Source organism: Urtica dioica, chromosome 7, assembly GCF_054948205.1.
Source record: "Urtica dioica subsp. dioica isolate 48M chromosome 7, U.dioica_male_clone48M_v1_H2, whole genome shotgun sequence".
In the NCBI taxonomy this organism is placed as follows: Eukaryota; Viridiplantae; Streptophyta; class Magnoliopsida; order Rosales; family Urticaceae; genus Urtica; species Urtica dioica.
In genome coordinates this window covers 42,458,786-42,478,162 of record NC_142762.1, presented here as the reverse complement: position 1 = coordinate 42,478,162, position 19,377 = coordinate 42,458,786, and the positions used below count along the sequence as shown (strand labels likewise).

Below are 19,377 nucleotides of genomic sequence, written 5' to 3'. Positions count from 1 at the left end.
TTTATGTAGGTTTAAGCTGGAATGTTGATTTCTATTAGTTGGTCGGGTTCGTTATATGATTATGTGGCCGGTTAGTCTCAAATAATCATCGAAGTTCTGCTCGGTAACTTGCGTGTATTGTTGTTATTCTACTATTAAATTTCAGCACGCGTTTAACAAATCAGCAAATAAAGCATTGTTAGCAATTCGTAATATAATTTATTAAACCAGCATTACTACTAGATAAAGCACCCATTCCCAAAGGAATAATAGTATTTGTTATAAGTGGCAACTTATATTTTATTTATACGCATTGAGCACCAATTCCCAAAAGTTTAATTTAGTGCCATCGTAAAAATATTAACTAATGGCATCTTATTTTTCCATTAAAATTTTTTATTTGTTTATATTAATTTATGTTTGGTAGAAATTATGGAAGAGAAAACTAAATATATTTATTTGAGACGATGGAAGGAAACGAAACATGTTATATATAAATTAAAATTTATAAATAATTAACATAATAATTTTCATACTGAGAGCAAAAATAGTTGAACATGTATCTTCCTTTATTATTGAAACATGTTTATATAAGATTACAAGCTAACAAGATATCTGAATAATAGCTAACAATCTAACTAACTGCTGAAGACTTGGAAATAAAAATAAACAAATAACTATTCCTAATTAATCTCAACTAATCTAATAAGCTGAATAAGTCTAATATACACGTAATCTAACACCCCCCCTAAAGTTGGTGCAAAGATATCTCTCATGCCCAACTTACTTAGAAAATCTTCAAACTTCTGTCTGTATAAACCCTTTGTGAACACGTCAGCTAGCTGTTCGTTTGTTGGAACAAATGGCATACATACTTCTCATTTCTCCAGCTTTTCTTTTATGAAATGGCGATCGATCTCCACGTGCTTTGTTCGGTCGTGCTGGATAGGGTTGTGAGCTATGCTGATCGCAGACTTGTTGTCGCAGAACAGCTTCATCGGCAAGCTAGACTCAATCTGCAACTCCTCTAAGATGCTTTGATCCACATCACTTCGCATATCCCATGTGCCATCGCACGAAACTCTGCTTCAGCGCTACTACGAGCCACCACCGGTTGTTTTTTGCTTCTCCAAGTGACCAAGTTTCCCCAAACAAACGTACAGTAGGCTGATGTGGATCTCAGGTCATCTAGATTTCCTCCATAGTCCGCATTCGTGAAGACTTCAATCTGCCTGCTTTCGGTCTTTTTGAAGAAAATACCTTTACCTGAACTTCCCTTGAGGTAGTGTAATATTCTATACACAGCCTCAAGATGACTTTCGGAAGGGCAGTGCATGTATTGACTTACAAGACTCACTGCGAACGCGATGTGGGGGCGTGTGTGAGCCAAGTAAATCAATTTCCCGACAAGCTTTTGGTACCTCGCCTTGTTGGCCGAGGCTTCTCATTCCTTCTTACTCAGCCGGTGATTGGGGTCGATTGGAGTTGATGCGGGTTTGCAGCCGAGAAGACCAGTCTCGTTCAAGAGATCGAGTACGTATTTCCGCTGCGAAATAGCGATGCCCCTCGGTGATCTTGCTACTTCCATCCCCAAGAAATATTTGAGGCTTCCTAAGTCATTTATCTCAAACTGTTGCGCCAAGAAGTGCTTCAATCTCGCAAGCTCATCTTCATCGTCTCCTGTCATGACCATATCATCAACGTAAACGATTAATATGGCAATTTTACCTCCCTTCGTGTGATTGTAGAACATGGTGTGGTCCGAGTATGCTTGCTTGTATTTTTGATCTATCATGGCTTTTGAGAATCGTCCAAACCAAGCCCTCGGGGATTGTTTATGGTCGTACAGAGCCTTCTTTAGTCTACACACCTTTCCTTGTGAGTTGTGGTCGAAGACGGGTGGTGCTTACATGAATACTTTTTCTTCTAGCTCTCTGTTCAAGAAAGCATTATTGACGTCAAATTGTAGTAAGGGCCAATCTAGATTCACAGCCAAAGAGATCAAAACCCGAACAGTATTGAGCTTTTCAACCGGGGCAAAGGTTTCCTCGTAGTCGAGGCCATATGTTTGGGTGAACCCTCGAGCGACAAGCCTTGCTTTGTATCTTTCCACTTTTCCTTCGGCATTGAATTTGACAGTAAAGATCCACTTGCAATCCACTGTTCGTTTCCCCTTAGGCAGATCGATCATTTCCCATGTGTCGTTTTTCTTTAGGGCCCTCATCTCCTCCAAGACAGCCTCCTTCCACTTCGGAACACTTAGAGCTTCGTGTATCGAGCTAGGAACCTCATCATTAGTTATCATGGTGATGAAGGCTCTAAAACTAGGTGATAGATTTTGATAGGACACATAGTTTGATAGAGGATATAGTGGGAAATTGGTGCATGTTCTAGTACCTTTTCGGGTGGCAATGGGCTCATCTAGATCGCTAAGGGCTGTTCCTTGGGTTTGTGATGAGTCATGAGATAAAGGACTGTTACCTTGACTAGGTTCGGATGTTGGCAATGCGGGGGAATCACTTGTCCTCGTAAGCTCCCTCGAGTGAACACTGAATTCAGGAGATTGGTCCTCCATAGGACTAGTTTAAGATTCATTAAATGAGGAAATATCATTATTTGCATTTAATTGGGACACCTTTAGATGGAGTATTTTCCGAAACAGAATCAGTGTTTATAGTAGCAGACTCTTTATTTCCAGATTCAACAGTATTTTCCGAAACAGGTAACACTTGTTTTTTCCAAAACTGATCTTCATTATTATTATTATTCTCCCCCTGAAGATAAGTTTTATAAAAAAAGGGGTTGTTTCAAAAAATGTGACATCCATACTTATAAAAAGTTTATCCGAGCTAGGATCAAAACATTTAAAACCTTTTTGAGTTGTAGAGAAACCTAGAAACATACATTTAATTGCCCTAGGATCTAATTTACCTCTTTTATGATCATGAATATGTACAAATACCGTGCATCCAAATATTTTCGGAGATAAATAACTAAAGCATTTATTTTCTGGAAAATAATTTTGAAGTGTTTTTATGGGGGAATTGTAGCGTAATACTTTGCTAGGCATTCTATCAATTAGATATGTAGCCATAAGTATAGCATCTCCCCAAAAACGTTTAGGAACGTTCATAGAAAACATTAAAGCCCGGGTAACCTCAAGTAGATGTCTATTTTTTCTTTCGGCAACACCATTTTGTTGAGGTGTATCAACACAAGAACTATGATGAATAATGCCTTTTTCGATTAAAAATGGTCCTAAGATTTTATTGAAATATTCCATGCCATTATCGGTCCTTAGGATTTAAATCCGAGTTTGAAATTGTGTTTCAATCATAGTGTAATTTTTTTTTTTAAAGTCTCGGCTGCCTCTGATTTTTCTTTCAACAAATGAATCCAAGTGTTTCGTGTGTGATCATCAATGAACGTAATAAACCATCGGGTTCCTGAAATATTTTTTATACGGGAAGGTCCACACATATCACTATGTATTAGTGAGAATGGTTTTGAAGGAGTGTATTTAACAGATGGAAAATACGTTCTTTTATGTTTGGCTAACTCGCAAATTTCACACTGCAAAGACTCGAGATTTTTATTACGAAACAAATTTGGAAATAAATATTTTAAATACCCAAAACTAGGGTGACCTAAACGAAAATGCCCTAACATTATTTCATCATTTAAGGAAAAAAAACTAGAACATGTAGTTTTCTGAATTTGTTTACTCGAGTTAGCGTCCGAGCCGATGTGATAGAGTCCCCCGTGCGCTTTAACATTGCCAATCATCCTCCCCGAGTGCAGGTCTTGAAGAGTACAACCAGGAGGTAAAAAGGTGAGTTTGCATTGGCTTTCAGTGACTAGTTTGTCCACATATAAGAGATTACATGTTAGGTTAGGGACATGTAAGACATTGTTTAGTGTGAGGGATGAATCGAGAATGATAGAACCTTTCCCGGCAATAGCTGAGAGAGACCCATCGGCAATTTTAACTTTACCATAGCCAGAACATGGGAAATATGAGGTAAAAAGGTAAGAAGATCCGGTCATATGGTCACTAGCACCTGAGTCTATGATCCATGAGGTAGGATTATTTGTGGAAATACTTAGGGCTGTTTTGAAACTACCTTTATGGGAAAGAGATGATGAGGAAGGTGATGATAACTTATGTGAGGTCCATAGCTGGTACAATTGCTCTAAGTCTTCTTTGTTGAAGAAATTCTGCCCCGGTGAAGACTCGGTCCCTTGCTCGTTGGAGACGGTTTGAGATGCTTGGTACGCACCTCTATTATCCCGGGAGGGCCGTTGAGATGTCTGAGAGTCGGCTGGCTTGTCATGAAGCTTCCAACACTTGGCCTTGACATGGCCAAGTTTGTTGCAGTAGTCGCAGGTGGGCCGGTTGGATTTGTTCCTTGAGAAGCGTTGGTTCGAGTCGGACCTCGATGACATCATGGCGGTGGTGGTGTCCCCCTGATTGGTTGTAGCGTCGGGTATGCTTGATCCGAGCATGACTTGACGACGACTCTCTTCCCGGCGAACTTCTGCGAAGACCTCTCGGGTACTCGGGAATGGCTCTCTGCCGAGTACTCTTCCTCTCACTTCGTCGAGCTCTTGGTTCAGCCCAACTAAAAACTCGAAGACTCGCTCCTTCTCGATGGTTTTCTGATAAAAGATATTATCGGCAGGGCAACTCCACTCATAGTTATAGTAGAGGTCTAGCTCTTGCCACAGCATCTTTAGGTCAGTGTAGTATTGAGTGACCGTCTTGTCACCCTGTTTCGCCTTTCTCAGCCGAGTCTTGATCTCGTAGAGTTGTCCAGCATTTCCGAGGTCTGAATACGTCTCCTTCACCGCTGTCCAGATCGTGTTTGCTGTTGGAAGAAACAGGTAGGTCCTTCCTAGGTTAGCCTCCATAGAGTTTACCAACCATGACATGACCATGGAGTTTTCAGTCTCCCACTTCTCATAACCAGCTTGATTTGCAGCAGCATCTGGTTTCGTCGTGAACCCTGATAGATAGCCAAATTTTCCTCTTCCCTGCACAAAGAGTTTAACCGAATGGGACCACTCCATGTAGTTTCCTCCATTGAGTTTATGTGAGGTGATGGAATGATTTTGGAGAGAGTCTTTGGTCGAGTTAGAGCTCGATCCTCCAGATTGATAGGTGTTTTCGGTAGAACCGGTGCTGTTTATACTTGGTTCGGCCATTTAGAATTGGCAGGAACTTAAATTGACAGGAACCTATAGGTGTTTTACTGCTCTGATACCATGAGAGCAAAAATAGTTGAACGTGTATCTTCCTTTATTATTGAAACATGTTTATATAAGACTACAAGCTAACAAGATATCTGAATAATAGCTAACAATCTAACTAACTGCTGAAGACTTGGAAATAAATAAATAAATAAATAAACAGATAACTATTCCTAATTAATCTCAACTAATCTAATCAGCTGAATAAGTCTAATATACACGTAATCTAACACATACGTTGTTGAGTCATGTTGGGATTTCGGTCCGGAAGTTAGTAAAAAGAAGATTATCAATTTGTTATTTTTTTGCCTCTTTGAAGTATCGTTTTCATAACTAACAGTATCGAAAGAAACTCTTCCAATAGCGTTTTAGAAGTGGAAGAAAGCTATCAAAATGCATTCATTCCGCTCATTTTCATTAGTCATTTGTATTTTGTATTTTGTATTTTTGAATTAAAAAATTTTGAACCTTTGATAATTACATATCTAACAGCTGGTATTATTTATCTTTTATTAAATATTATTTTTAACTAAAAATCGAAAATTACCACTTTCATAAAGTAAAAAAATTACTCAATGGAAAAATCACTTTCGTTAATCTCCATAAAGCAAAAAATTATCTAACGAAATTGTTACTTCTGTTTAACAATGAAAAACACATTAACAGAAGTGTTATTTTCACTCGTCTTCTAATTACCAGAATGAATGTTAGGTAAATTGATAATGGCAAATAGGTAAAAAGAAAAATAAAAGAAAGGTGATTGCGAGTGGGAATTATTGAAATGCAAGGCATTAGCAAAAAAAGTCGTGATCGACTTTAATCTCACAAATCCCAAGGATTTTGATTATGTGAATATTAGCCAATAAACTAATATCCACATTTCTCATGGTCAAGATGAGAGAGAGAATCTAGAGTTTTAGCATTGTAGACAACAATCATACATAGATTGGTTAGCATAACAGTGTATATTAAGCAAAGGAGAATGAGGAGAGAGAAATATATTTAGAGATGGAGAGAGAGAGAGAAAGGTCAAATCGAGTGGCGAAGGGTTGGGTGTGTCTTTTATATAAACAATTCTTTTTTGTGGTCGTGGTGGTATTAGCCAACAAGAGGTTTTTAAAGACAAAAAACAATTGTAGAGAGAGAAAAAAATAAGAAAAAGAGAGAGAAATCCCTTGAAAGCTGAAGATAATACTGTGGACAGAGTCTCCGAGCTCGAACCTCTTTAAAAGCCCCAATCTTTCCGATTCTCTCTCGCTACCTTCATTCCTGCTCTTCGCCTTAAGTCCATGGATCCAAACGATTTGATTCGCAAAGGTACGTGTTCGGTTTTTGATTCATTTTAATAGAATCTCTCTTGTTTCGTTTGGATTCTCGTCAAGATTGTCCGAGATCTGTGCTCGGTCATCGCTTTGATTGAAAATTCTCGATTGTTGTTGGATTCAGCCAGGGGTTTTATGTATGACCTATTGATTTTAGCTGTTGGAATCCGGTTTGGTATTTAATGGCTATGTTGATTTGAGAGCTTTAAAGTTCTTTCAGCTTTCAACTGATGCTTTTTCTAATTATCGTTAATGTTCGACGAATCAAATTAATAATACGCTTTGACAAGATTAGGACTTGCTTTAGAATTTGTTTTCTCTGTGTTTGGATTGTACATGAAAGCTCTTTTTCTTAACAAGTTTCATAAGTCTGTATGTAGAAATGTTTATACTGGTTCATCGTGTTTCTCAAGCAGTAAATGTGAATTAGCTTCTTCCTTGTTTTTTTTTTCCTTACAATTTAATGTATTTAAAAGGCGTTAAAAGCCGTAACCGCTGAACAAGATTTTCCATAAAGACAACTGGTGTAAGGAATATACAATTATAGAAATCGAAATTGCGCTTTTGTGCACACAAAATTTTGTCCGACTCGGCTAATTTCCCTTTTTTGTTTTGCAGGTTTTGGTTAAAGCTATAGCTGAAATTCCAAGTTACTATATCGGCAAGATTCGGCGTTTTGTCAACGTGTATCAAATTTATTTTTTCCTTATATTACGGTAAAGAATGAGCTTGTCCCAGAAAGGTGTCTATACGACCGAGGCAAAGCTAAGAAGTACAAGCAAGCTGAGCTTGAATCCAAACGCAGCGGAGTTCGTTCCTTCAGCCCTGAGATCATCCCCATCAGGAAGCAGCAGCGCAGCAAATGCGACGTCAATATTCTCTCCAACAGGAAAAGCAGTGCTCGATCGAACAGAGTCTTCGGTCTCGAATGCTTCAGACGACGAGGCCCACCAATTTTGGCGCCGCCAGCTACCCGATGACATCACCCCCGACTTCAAGGTCACCGCCGGAGACGACGAGTCCCAAGCCTTCGGAGGCCTCTCCAACCTCTCGATGATGGGCTTGTCTTTACACGACGACAACGAGGCAATGAGGTTTTCGCCTTCTTCAGGGGGCAGCGTGTATTCGATGAACGACGCTGCGCAAGCTAATGGAAATAGCTTCGCCGGGAAGCTAAGAATGCCGAGTTTGGGTTACGGGGACGATCTTTCTTCGAGTGGCTTTCTGAACGTGTCAGCTCAGCCTTGGGATAAGTCGATTGCGAATAGTAATCAGCTCGTTAGCAATGGCCAGGACGGGTCTCTGTACGACGGCGCTTCTCGGCACGGTTTTGTGAATGACATGCTGGGTGAGCATGGAATCGTCGAAGACACTGATCTCAATCCGCTGGACTTTTTGGCTTCACAGTTTCCTGGCTTTGCAGCTGAAAGCCTCGCAGAAGTTTATTTTGCCAACGGATGTGACCTGAACCTTACTATTGAAATGCTCATCCAGTTAGAGGTACAATTGATCGTCCACAGATATATTCTTATACCAAGGGAAGCTAAGTTTGGGGGAGGGTCTTGAACATTTCTATCAGTCTTTACGTATATAAAGATTGTACGTAATGTATGCTTCAAACTTCCTCATTGTCAGAGTCCTTTTTTTTTCATCGCTCGGGGGTGTCTGTTAGGCACGGAAAACAATACTCTTACCCTGCATTGCTGTTAGGTGTAATAGAAAGTAAGCAATGATGCATAAGTCTTGGGATCATCTCTTATCCCTTCTATTGTCAGGGAAGAACTGGCTCTCCATAGCCTTTTGAGTTTTATCAAGTTCCGTGTATTGTGGCGTGGTATGGGGGGTTTTGTGGCTCTATTTCGGTCATACCCTTTCACAATGTGGTGCTATTACATGAAGATCTTTCTATTTACAATGCTTATATATGTTTCGTGCTTATTCTGGGACTTTAGTGTTAAATTATTTTCATTTATTTTCCTTTAGATTTATTTTTATCTATTATCTTTCCCTTTATGCACTAAACGCAACAATGGTTTCATTGTTCTGAACAACGATCTTTGTTTCATTTGTAGCTTCAAGTTGACAACGGGTTTTCTCAGAATCTCAGCTCAAAGGCACTATCTTCCCCAAATCTCACTGCAATGGACTTTCCTGCGCTTAGTCCAGCCGATGGTCGCAAATATGTGGGAGACGAAAGTGGGAATCCTTATCGATCCGCCGAAAAGGACAGCATGCTCTTATTCAAGTCCAGTTCCTCCATCCCATCAAGAGGGGCTACGGACTTCGCATCTGCAGTAAGAAAATTGGCTTCTCCAGATTCTGGTGTGTGGAAGTACGAGCGAAATAGCTCTGCGGAGGCCGCTATTGGTTCGAGTAGAAGCTCTCATGGCTTGACAAGTGGTTACAGCACTGGACACGCAAGGGGCGCTTTTGGAGAAAGATCTCAATCCCGTGGCTCTTCTCGTGCCGCTCCCGTTTGGCTCGAGACTGGAGATTCTGTCGGTAATATTCCCGTGTCGAACCAACTACTACTCGATAAATTTATTCTCGATTTCTTTTTTCTCAAGCAACGTTGCCGTGACAGCGAACATGTATTCTGAGCTAAGGGAAGAAGCACGTGATCACGCCCGTCTGCGTAACGCTTACTTTGAGCAGGTTCGTGTAATATTACCGCATGTCAAAATTTCATCAACGGTTGTAGAAAATGAAGCATTTGAATGATACATTGTCCCTTGCATTTCCACCATTGTTTTTCCGAACCCCACGAGCCCACACATAAGGTTCTAGGAGACAACGTGGACTTGTTCAGCTCGTGGGATTCGAACGTGTGACTTCTGCCATAGTCAGACTTCACAAGTTCTCTTCCCTTTTCCACTGAACCCACTCAGGCTTTTATTTCTTTCAACTTTATGCTTCTGTACAAACCATAAAGAATGGTTGACGAGTTAACATGGTTCCGAAAGCAGGCACGGCAAGCGTTCCTTATTGGCAACAAGGCCCTAGCTAAGGAGTTGAGTGTCAAAGGTCAGCTTCACAACATGCACATGAAGGCAGCTCATGGAAAAGCTCAAGAATCTATATATCGTTTGAGGTGTTTTAAGAACCTTCTGTCTTAGGCAAACGCGCCACTAACATCTGTTGTCGATATTTTTTTTGTAATTTTTGTTTCGAAAAAAATATCGTACAGGAACCCGGTTAGTGTGGAGATGCAGGGGAACGGGAGAGGAGGGCACGAGAGGATGATAGACCTTCACGGGCTCCACGTAAGCGAAGCCATTCATGTTCTGAAGCACGAGTTGATGGTGCTGAGAAGCACGGCCCGAGCCGCGGATCAGCGCCTTCAGGTCTACATATGCGTCGGAACCGGCCACCACACGCGGGGCTCACGTACTCCGGCTAGGCTTCCCATCGCCGTTCAGAGATATCTGCTCGAAGAGGAAGGCCTTGACTACTCCGAGCCACAGCCGGGCCTTCTCCGAGTAGTCATCTGAGTTCAACGGGGAGATTGGTGTATTAAGGTATATGGGTTTTTATTTTATTTTTATATATATATATATAGATATCTTTTTTTTTTACGCACAGCAAATCCATCAAAACATCATTGTTGTTGTATCTGTATCATACAGGAGGAAAAGAAAAAAAAAAGCTGGAGGTTAGGCAGAGGAAAAAAAAAATTGAAAAAAAAAGAGGAGAAAAATTGGAAAGCTCAAAGTGTATCATTTACAGGGTTTTTTTTAACCAGGTGACAGTAGAATTACTTTTCTGGGCAACTGTTTGTTGGTCAATTTGTTGATTTTGTATCTTAATTTTTTTTTTTACCCCACTTTGTTAAATTCCTTGATCAGATGTAATTGATAGAATTTAATTACATTATAGAACAGTCAACTTTTTTGCCAAATTACAGTCATACAACTTGTATCGTTTATCATTTTTTGCATGATTTGGAGGTAAAATGGGACGAACTGCCTGTGAATACATACTCAGCAAAGAAATAAACTTACAGACTCGCTGGCCAGATTTCATAAAAACAAGTCAACTGTTGGACACCTACGCCAAATATGTCGACAAAGACCCACATTGGACACTGATGCGACCCTTTTTACCCATACATCGTCGACGCGTACACATTAACAGCATAAATTATGTTATATAATCATTTCAAGACCCATTTTTTTTTTCTCAGTATCGAAGCCGTAACTAAAGTTTGGGCATTACGACCAATTTAAATTAACTGACTGTGAAATCAACAATTTCACTAGTTTTTTTGGTCAAAACTAATCAAACATTAATTTAAACCGATTATTTCATAACTAACCGTGGTTAATAAACCACCAAAAAAATTAAAATATTGAAAGTAACATTTAATTGGTTAAGTATTTAAAAAAAATATGATTAATCAGTCAAATCTTTAATCCTGAAGGAGCCTATCTAATTTTTTTGTTTTAAAATTTTATAATTTAAATGCATAGAAAAAGAGAAAGAGATCAAGTTGGGTACGGAATCTTAGAGTATAATTATTAAATAATTTTAAATTAATACATGCATAGTTTCTTTAGAAAAAAAAAATTACATCAACACTAAATTTGAGTATAAATAAATCAAAACAAATAGGAAAAGAAATTTAAGAGTTTACATCACAACCAAGGTTTTTTTTGTCCTCTGCAGTTTACAGATAGGTAGATATTTCTCTGATCCTCGATATTATTTCCAAGTGAATGACCAATATGTGAGGAACAAACTGGTTGTACTTTTCCCATTCCTACACAGGGTAAGTGATAAAATGTATCTTCTCTCACCTGATTGGAAGTTTTCTTCACATTGATACTTATTACAACCACTTTCTTTGCTTGATGTGCGTCTTTATTTGTCATTTTAGGGTCGCCGGACACGAATAACCGTTTATGGCCTTTGGAACCTATGTTGTTCTTGCTGGACTCTCTCTGGGTCTACATGGAACGTAAGCACGAAGAGTTTGAAAGAAAGTAGACTTAGAGAATGTTATACGTATATATATTTGCATGTAACTATTATGCACCCACAAATACTCTTTTCAACCGTCCTACAAATGGAAAAACCTATACTTGACTTGCCTACTTGCTAGGTCCAAAAAATAAATGCTGCTATGTCGGCATGGTTTATTAAGCATGTTTTTAGCTTTTTCTAAAATTTAAAGGGTTGAGTAAAAACAACTTTTAGTAAAAATTGAAAAGTGTTTTTGTAAAATATAGAAGAAAATTGAAAAGCTTTCGTAGTTTTTGGAAAAAACATTTTTGTTCAAAAGCATAATTTAAAAGCGTTTTTTTTTTTAAAGCAAAGTTATGCCAAACACAACCATTAATTTTTTTTTTCTTCTTCTTTATGTAGAGTTCCATAAATAAATAGATAAGAAAATCTATATAAAAAATTGAAAGAGAGCAATAAAACTGGTCGAGGTGATGACTGCTCGCTTGTTTGGTGTCCCCTCAAGAATACTCTAAAACCTTAATCCCTGCCCCTTTTTGTCTCAAAATTATAGTTATAGGAAGAAGGGGTGTAGGCAAAAACTTAACTGACAAAAGAATAGGAAAAAAAGAAAACAAGATAAAAAATTTCAAAGCTTGTGTTGCGCTATGTCAATCCCAAATGAGGCCAGATAAAGAAAAAAATTAATATTGAAACCCCAAAAGGTTGGTCTAGTGATTAAACGATTCTTGGGACATTATCAGTCCCTGGTTCGATTGCTTCGGGATGCAACGATTGGGATAATCTCCTGATCGATAATGCTAAGGCTTCTAGTTGACAATAACAATTGGGTCAAGACCATGAAGAGGGTTCTCTTCGCCGAGCTCAGGAACTACGACTTGAGTCGTCACCACTATCTCCTGACCTAGTTTTGCACACATAATTTCTCAATTGGCTCATAGTATATATAGCTTGTATTGAATGGGGCTTATGGAATTTTGAATATTCTTGTTTCTTAATTAACAATTCATAAAGTTTATTTGCCTGGCCTTTATATGGTTTATTTTTATTATACACCGCGGCATACCATAAGCGGTCCCATATTTTAAACTTTGTTAATAGACAATGACGAGAAAGTCAATGATACAACAATATGGCTGGTTCCGGCAAGAATAAAACAATACAACGAGAAAGTCAACGACTACGATGTTAGCGTTGAATTAAGATTGCACATTTCATTTTCAAAAGGGGGTCTAAATAAAATGATGTAGATCGTGTCGTCTTAGAGCACTAAAGAATAAGGTGCTTGCTTATTATAAAGGCTAAGCAACACGTCAGTTAATGTGGACAGGATAAGGATGACATATCCATGAATATCAAAAAAATTATTATTCCATCTGTTTATTATGCCGACGATTTCTAAAACTAACAACACCACACGTTCTCTTAATTTTTTTTCTCTCACTCTTTTCATCCTCTTCTTAATAGAGTTAGGGCATATATAACCTTTTTAGGTGAAAATAGCCGTTTAACTATTTCATATACTTTTTATTTCTAATATATATATATATATATATATATACTCACACACATTACAAAGTCACATTAATTGGATAAATGTTTTTGTTCAGAATTTATTAATTGTAAGATTATATATTACTTACAAATTTGATTTAAATTATGGTAACATCTATCTATTATTTATATAAATAAAGAAAAATAATTAATGGATGAATTTTCTAAATTTTGTGTTTTTTTTTACCTTCAAAAAACTGTTATTTTCGTAATTCTTTTATAATTATAATCAACAACAAATCTTGACCATTACAACTAGTGAAAGTGATGATACTTGAAGAAAAAAAAAATGTGGGACAAGCATTAAAAAAAAAAGGATTTTGGAGGGATGCCATTCTTCTCAGTGTCCATTCCCGGAGATCTGCCTCTCTACAACTTGATTTTATCCGACTTCACGTCTGCCTAATCATGAGACCGAGGCCACCTTTCTACACAAAATGCCACAACTCCTTGGTGCAAATCGACTCACGCTTACTTTGTCCTCTAAACAACAATTAATAAAGGATAAACCATCCTCCCACTTGTCTACATAATCTCTAATACTCACAAATCTGCAGTGCCGATCTTGATTATAGGCAAGCAAGGCACTGGTTTAGGGCTTCCGATTGGGCCCCAAAATTTTAAATATAGTTACAAGAAAGATGAGACCCAAAATTCTGAAGTTTCGGCCAATTTTTTTTTCATATTTAAATTTTTATTATCGAAGAGCCTCAAAATATTAATTCGCCTAGGGCTTAGGAGTTCAGACTGGCCCTGCTAATCTTCTTCTGCATTGTCAAATAATCGATCTCGTTGCCTATAATAGACATGCTCTCTTCTGTATGGAGTTTCGGTCAGCGGTCGTTAGACATTTCTTTTGTGAAAGAACTTCAATAACTAATGTTAATCAGCTATGTTGACGTAAATTTAAAGAGCGGTGTATAGAATAAAAGTCCAATTAATTAGTATTCTGTGTCACATGGATTTCTTCTCTTGGTTGTATTGAAATTGGGATCATATGATTTCTTCTTCTTTTTATTGTTAATGAACAAATCTTTACAAAAGAACCAGTGATGATAGAAAACGACATGATATTAAAGAGGAGAAATAGAAACAATACGACGTGTCGTTTGCATCCTCTGCGGGGACAATAAGCCTGTTTAAATAACAAATGGTTTTGGAGGGAAACAGGTAGACGTGTAAAGTACGTAGGAAATGCAAACTGAGTTGAGACTGAGACTTGGATCGGCTTTTGCTCCCATTTTATCTTCTTCTTTGAATACCCACAACTACCGATACTCACTCTTCTTCTTATTCTCTTCTCTGTCGCCTCGTTCTTCACAATCCTCGTCCTTGTCTTCTTCTTATCCACAATGGTTTTCGATTCTCCGATCTGCTGTCGCCGCCGCGGATTTATCCCTCGGAAAGCACACACACGCGCTCATCATCACCTCCGGACAAAACCCAGATCGGTTTCTGACCAACAATCTCATCACTATGTACTCGAAATGCGGTTCTCTGGTTTATGCCCGTCACCTGTTCGATAGAATGCCTGAACGAGACCTCGTTTCCTGGAACTCCATTCTAGCGGCCGTTGCGAACTCTTCAGACACCGAGGCCGGAAAAATTCGAGAAGGTTTTTCTCTTTTTCGTTGCTTTCTTCGCGAGTCTTTTTTTTCGGCGAACAAACTCACTTTGGCTCCGATTCTTAAGCTCTGTTCGCTCTCTGGGTATGTAAGGGCTTCGGAGACTGTTCATGGCTATGCAGTGAAGATCGGGTTGGAACTGGACGTGTTTCTGTCTTGTTCGCTTGTGAATATATATTGCAAGTTTGGGAGGATTGCGGAGGCTCGTGGTTTGTTCGATCGAATCCCAGAAAGGGATGTTTTGCTGTGGAATGTGATGTTCAAGGCATATGCTGAAACTGGTCTCGAGAGACAAGCACTCGTTCTCTTCTCAGAGTTTCATCGGAGTGGTTTAAGTCCTGATTATGTCACGATGCGTTGTGTGATACCTAGGGTTGATAAAATTGGTTCTGGCGAAGAGAATGATAAATTTTCGCAACAGATTCAAGCATATGCGACAAAGCTGTCTTTTTTAGACGATACTATGATCACGGTCTCGTGGAACAAGCGATTGTCTGAGCATATTCAAGCGGGCGAAAATCAGCTTGCCGTGGACTGTTTTCTGAATATGATTCGATCGAAGGTAAAGTTCGATACAGTCACCATCGTTGTCATGTCGAGCGTGGTCGTGGGTATGAACGATCTCTGTTTCGGGCAACAGATTCACGGCGTAGCTCTGATATCAGGTCTCGATTCCGATGTCTTTGTTGCGAACAGCCTAATCAACATGTATTCGAAGTCGGGCTCCATTTATTCCGCGAGAAAGGTGTTCAAAAACATGGGAGACATGGACTTGATATCATGGAACTTGATGATTTCGAGCTGTTCGCAGAGCGGCCTAGAGCGGGAATCGGTGACCCTGTTCCGAGATCTGCTCACCGCCGGTCTAGTGCCCGATCAATTCACGCTGGCGAGCGTGTTGAGAGCTTGTTCTTCGCTGGAAGAAGAAGGGTCGGATCTCGTCCGGCAGATACACGTCCACGCTTTCAAACGCGCCAAAGTAGCCGACAAATTCGTCTCGACGACCCTCATCGACGTCTATTCGAGAAGAGGAGAAATGGACGAAGCCCGAGCCGTCTTCGAGAAGAAGACCGGGCTCGAACTGGCGTCTTGGAACGCGATGATGTTCGGGTACGTGAGCTGCGGCGACAGCCTCGGAGCGCTCGGGCTTCTGACCCGTTTGCACTCGAGAGGAGGGCGACCGGACGGTTTTACCCTCGCCACCGCCGCCAAAGCCTCGGGCCTCGCCGTCGCGGCCGAACAAGGAGCGCAAATCCACGCCTACGCCGCGAAGGTCGGTCTCGACGCAGACTTATGCGTCGGAAACGGGATCCTCGACATGTACCTGAAATGCGGGGACATGGTGAGCGCCGACTCGGCCTTCTCCGAAATTCCCGTCCCCGACGACGTGGCGTGGAACACGGTGATCTCGGGCTGCATCGAGAACGGAGACGAGGACCGAGCTCTCTCGGCGTACCATCGCATGAGGCTCTCGGGAGTCGAGCCCGACGAGTTCACCTTCGCGACCCTAGTCAAAGCGTGCTCGTCCCTCACGGCGCTCGAGCACGGGAGGCAGATCCACGCGAACGCGATAAAGCTCGACCGCGCCTCCGACGCCTTCGTCGCGACTTCGCTCGTCGACATGTACGCAAAGTGCGGGAGCGTAAACGACGCGCAGGTCATTTTCCGGCGGACGAGAGAGAAAAACGTCGGACAAAACCTCGCGCTGTGGAACGCGATGCTCGTCGGCTTGGCCCAGCACGGGGACGCGAAGGAGGCTCGGAGCCTCTTCGAGCTCATGGTTCGGAAGCGGATGGTTCCGGACAAGGTCACGTTCATCGGCGTGATCTCGGCTTGCAGCCACGCGGGGCTGGTCTCGGAGGCTCGCGCGTACTTCTCTCTGATGAAGAAAGTCTACAAGATCGAGCCGGAGATCGAGCACTACGCTTGCCTCGTGGACGCGCTGGGCCGGTCCGGGCGGGTCCGAGAGGCCGAGGAAGTGATCTCCTCGATGCCCTTCGAGGCCTCGGCTTCGATGTACCGAGCCCTGCTCGGCGCGTGTAGAGTCAAAGGCGACGCCGAGGCCGGGAAGAGAGTTTCGGACCGGCTCTTGGAATTGGAGCCCGGCGATTCGTCCGCGTACGTTCTGCTCTCGAACATCTACGCGGCCGCGGACCGGTGGGACGAGGCGACCGCGGCTCGGAGGTCGATGAGGAGTCGGAAGGTGAAAAAGGAGCCGGGTTTTAGCTGGATCGACGTGAAGAACAGGGTTCACTTGTTCGTGGTGGACGACAAATCTCACCCGGAGAGCGATTCGATATACGCCAAGGTCGAGGAGATGATGGAGAGGATTCGGGGAGAAGGGTATGTGGCTGAGACCGGGTTTGTGCTTGCTGACGTGGAGAGCGAGGAAAAGGAGAGAGCTTTGTACTACCACAGCGAGAAACTGGCCGTTGCTTACGGGCTATTGGCTACCCCGCCGGGAACGGTGATTCGGGTCATAAAGAACCTGAGGGTCTGCGGAGACTGTCACAGCGCGATCAAGTTCGTATCGATGGCGTACCGACGAGACATCGTGTTGAGAGACGCCAATCGCTTCCATAGCTTCAGGGATGGAATCTGCTCTTGTGCTGATTATTGGTGATTTTATAATACCCCATTCTAAATACCATATTTTGACCTCTATTTTTGTAACTGTTTTTTAAAAAAAAAAAAAAAAAAAAAAAACTAGCAGTAGTATGGTTTGCAGTGATAAAGAAAAAAGTTGACCGTTTTCTGCTTAAGAGTGAGTTCATACTTTGTTGTACCAGCGGGTTAAAGGAAATGTATCAAAAAAGACCCACATATGACGACGTGACAACCGAAAACGTAGCATATATGTACTTCGTTAAAGTCGTTCATTATTCTGTCTCATTGCTTATTAGTTTTAACTGATGCATAATGTCATAATTTTTTACACGGTATCAAATCCAAACTCTCTTCTCGTTTTTTCGAGGTTAAGATATTGCACTTTGTTTATCTACGAAAAAAATAATATTTCTTTTTAAAAATTTAGTTCGTCTATATTATTTATTCCTAAGTAATGTCTAGGTGTTTTATATGCATTATAAAAAATTAATTATTTTCGTAAATTTTTTATGCAGATCCTATGTTTTATCTGCAGCGTTACAAATTCTTAAAAAATAACTCCTAATTTATATTATCTTTGCATGAAAAATGTTAGCTCATTATAGCTAATTAGCCATTTTGAAAAGTTGAAATTAACTAGAAATGACATATTAGCCTTTTATCCAAATAACCTTAATTCGTTTATTTTCATTAAAAAAGAATTAAGTAACTGCTTCCCAAAATACACGCAATTATATATTTCTCAAAAAAATAAAAAAAAAATCTCACACTTCAATTTCTCTTTCATCGAAAAAAAAATATAATTGTTATTAAACCAAAATCTGAAAACGCATAAATTTATTAACAAAAAATTACTAAAAAAACTCGAAACCTTACAAAATTAGTGCCTATTAACGTTAAGTAAAAGTAAAATTAATGACGATTCATAAGTATAAGTCCTGATATTCCTACAAAACCAACGCCTATTAACGTCAATTAAAACGTTAATACAAAACCAACGCCTATTAACGTCAATTAAAACGTTAATACATGAGACTAGCCTCAAAGTGTCGCTTCCCCGACGGAAATCAATCCCCTCGAGGAACTCCATGTGCGGGAGAGTTCTACCGGTGTGCTCCAATTAATCTTCAAATCTTAGTACCCCTAGCCCCCATCTTCGCGTTGTTGGTCTCGTCATCGTCATTCAAGGGTAGGATGCAAATAGTCCATCACTTCATGAGTTTAGTCTTCCACAACAAGTAATCACGAAGTCGAAGGCAACGTGGGACGCGTCATTCCACCTCGTGATCCGGAGTTGTTGACAATTTCCATCAAGGTCTTCGACCAGGCGACATGACATGGCAGGACGAGAGGCAGTGAAAGACGAAGTCACCGACACGTGTACGCGAAGATTGCGTACTTCACCAGCCTATATATTAATGCTTTACATGAAGAAATGTACATGCCGTTTAAAGTATTATTGTTTATTCTCTTTCTTCTCAATTGTGTCTTCGAGGTTGTCGTTCAACTTTGTGACTATTGATCTTGGCCTCTGTGATTGAGATCGCACAATTAATACAATCATTCTTATTCCCTTTTCGATCAAGTTTTCTTTATTGCTCTATGTTTATTATTTTCTCTATATGACGATATTCTGAAATCGACACTAACTATAAAACGACATAAACATTTTTCATCTTTGTTTTCTCGTGATTGTTGAGGTCTGAAAACGACATCAATAGAGGTCACAACTAAGCAAGAGACCATCATTGCGTCGGCGGCGATTATGAGAGAGAGAGATTAATAATTAAGGATATTTTGAATATAATTTAGTGTTTTTTTAAAAAAATTATTTTGAAAATAAATCTTATTAAACTAATTGTTGGCCCATAATTTTCCCAAAGCCCAAAGTTTATTCTAATCACATCAAATTTCGACAAATGTTAATCAATAAAGGTAGTAAAAATATAAATTATTGATACATGGCTATATGTTTAATGTTTTCTAATCTTGTCTATAATTAAATTTCCACACTGAAGTTCGCAAAGTACTATTCGAACTTCACACTAATAAAAAGGAATATTTTCGTATAAAACGCT

General features: G+C 40.1%; 2 protein-coding genes across 2 annotated transcripts; both read left to right on the top strand.

Moving 5' to 3' along the window:
* The first annotated feature begins 6,251 nt into the window (after positions 1 to 6,251).
* Positions 6,252 to 10,454, top strand: CID7 (CTC-interacting domain 7). The gene is made up of 7 exons (XM_089618827.1): positions 6,252 to 6,546; positions 7,170 to 8,051; positions 8,624 to 9,053; positions 9,136 to 9,206; positions 9,518 to 9,642; positions 9,739 to 10,069; positions 10,178 to 10,454. Exons 2-6 carry the CDS (start codon positions 7,275 to 7,277, stop codon positions 10,040 to 10,042), a joined length of 1,707 nt encoding a protein of 568 aa, XP_089474953.1. The 5' UTR covers positions 6,252 to 6,546; positions 7,170 to 7,274; the 3' UTR covers positions 10,043 to 10,069; positions 10,178 to 10,454.
* Positions 10,455 to 14,241: 3,787 nt separating this feature from the next.
* On the top strand, positions 14,242 to 17,368 carry LOC149391766 (Tetratricopeptide repeat (TPR)-like superfamily protein). The gene has a single exon (XM_089618826.1). The coding sequence runs from the start codon at positions 14,262 to 14,264 to the stop codon at positions 17,313 to 17,315; it is 3,054 nt and encodes a 1,017-aa protein (XP_089474952.1). The 5' UTR covers positions 14,242 to 14,261; the 3' UTR covers positions 17,316 to 17,368.
* The last annotated feature ends 2,009 nt before the right edge of the window (positions 17,369 to 19,377 follow it).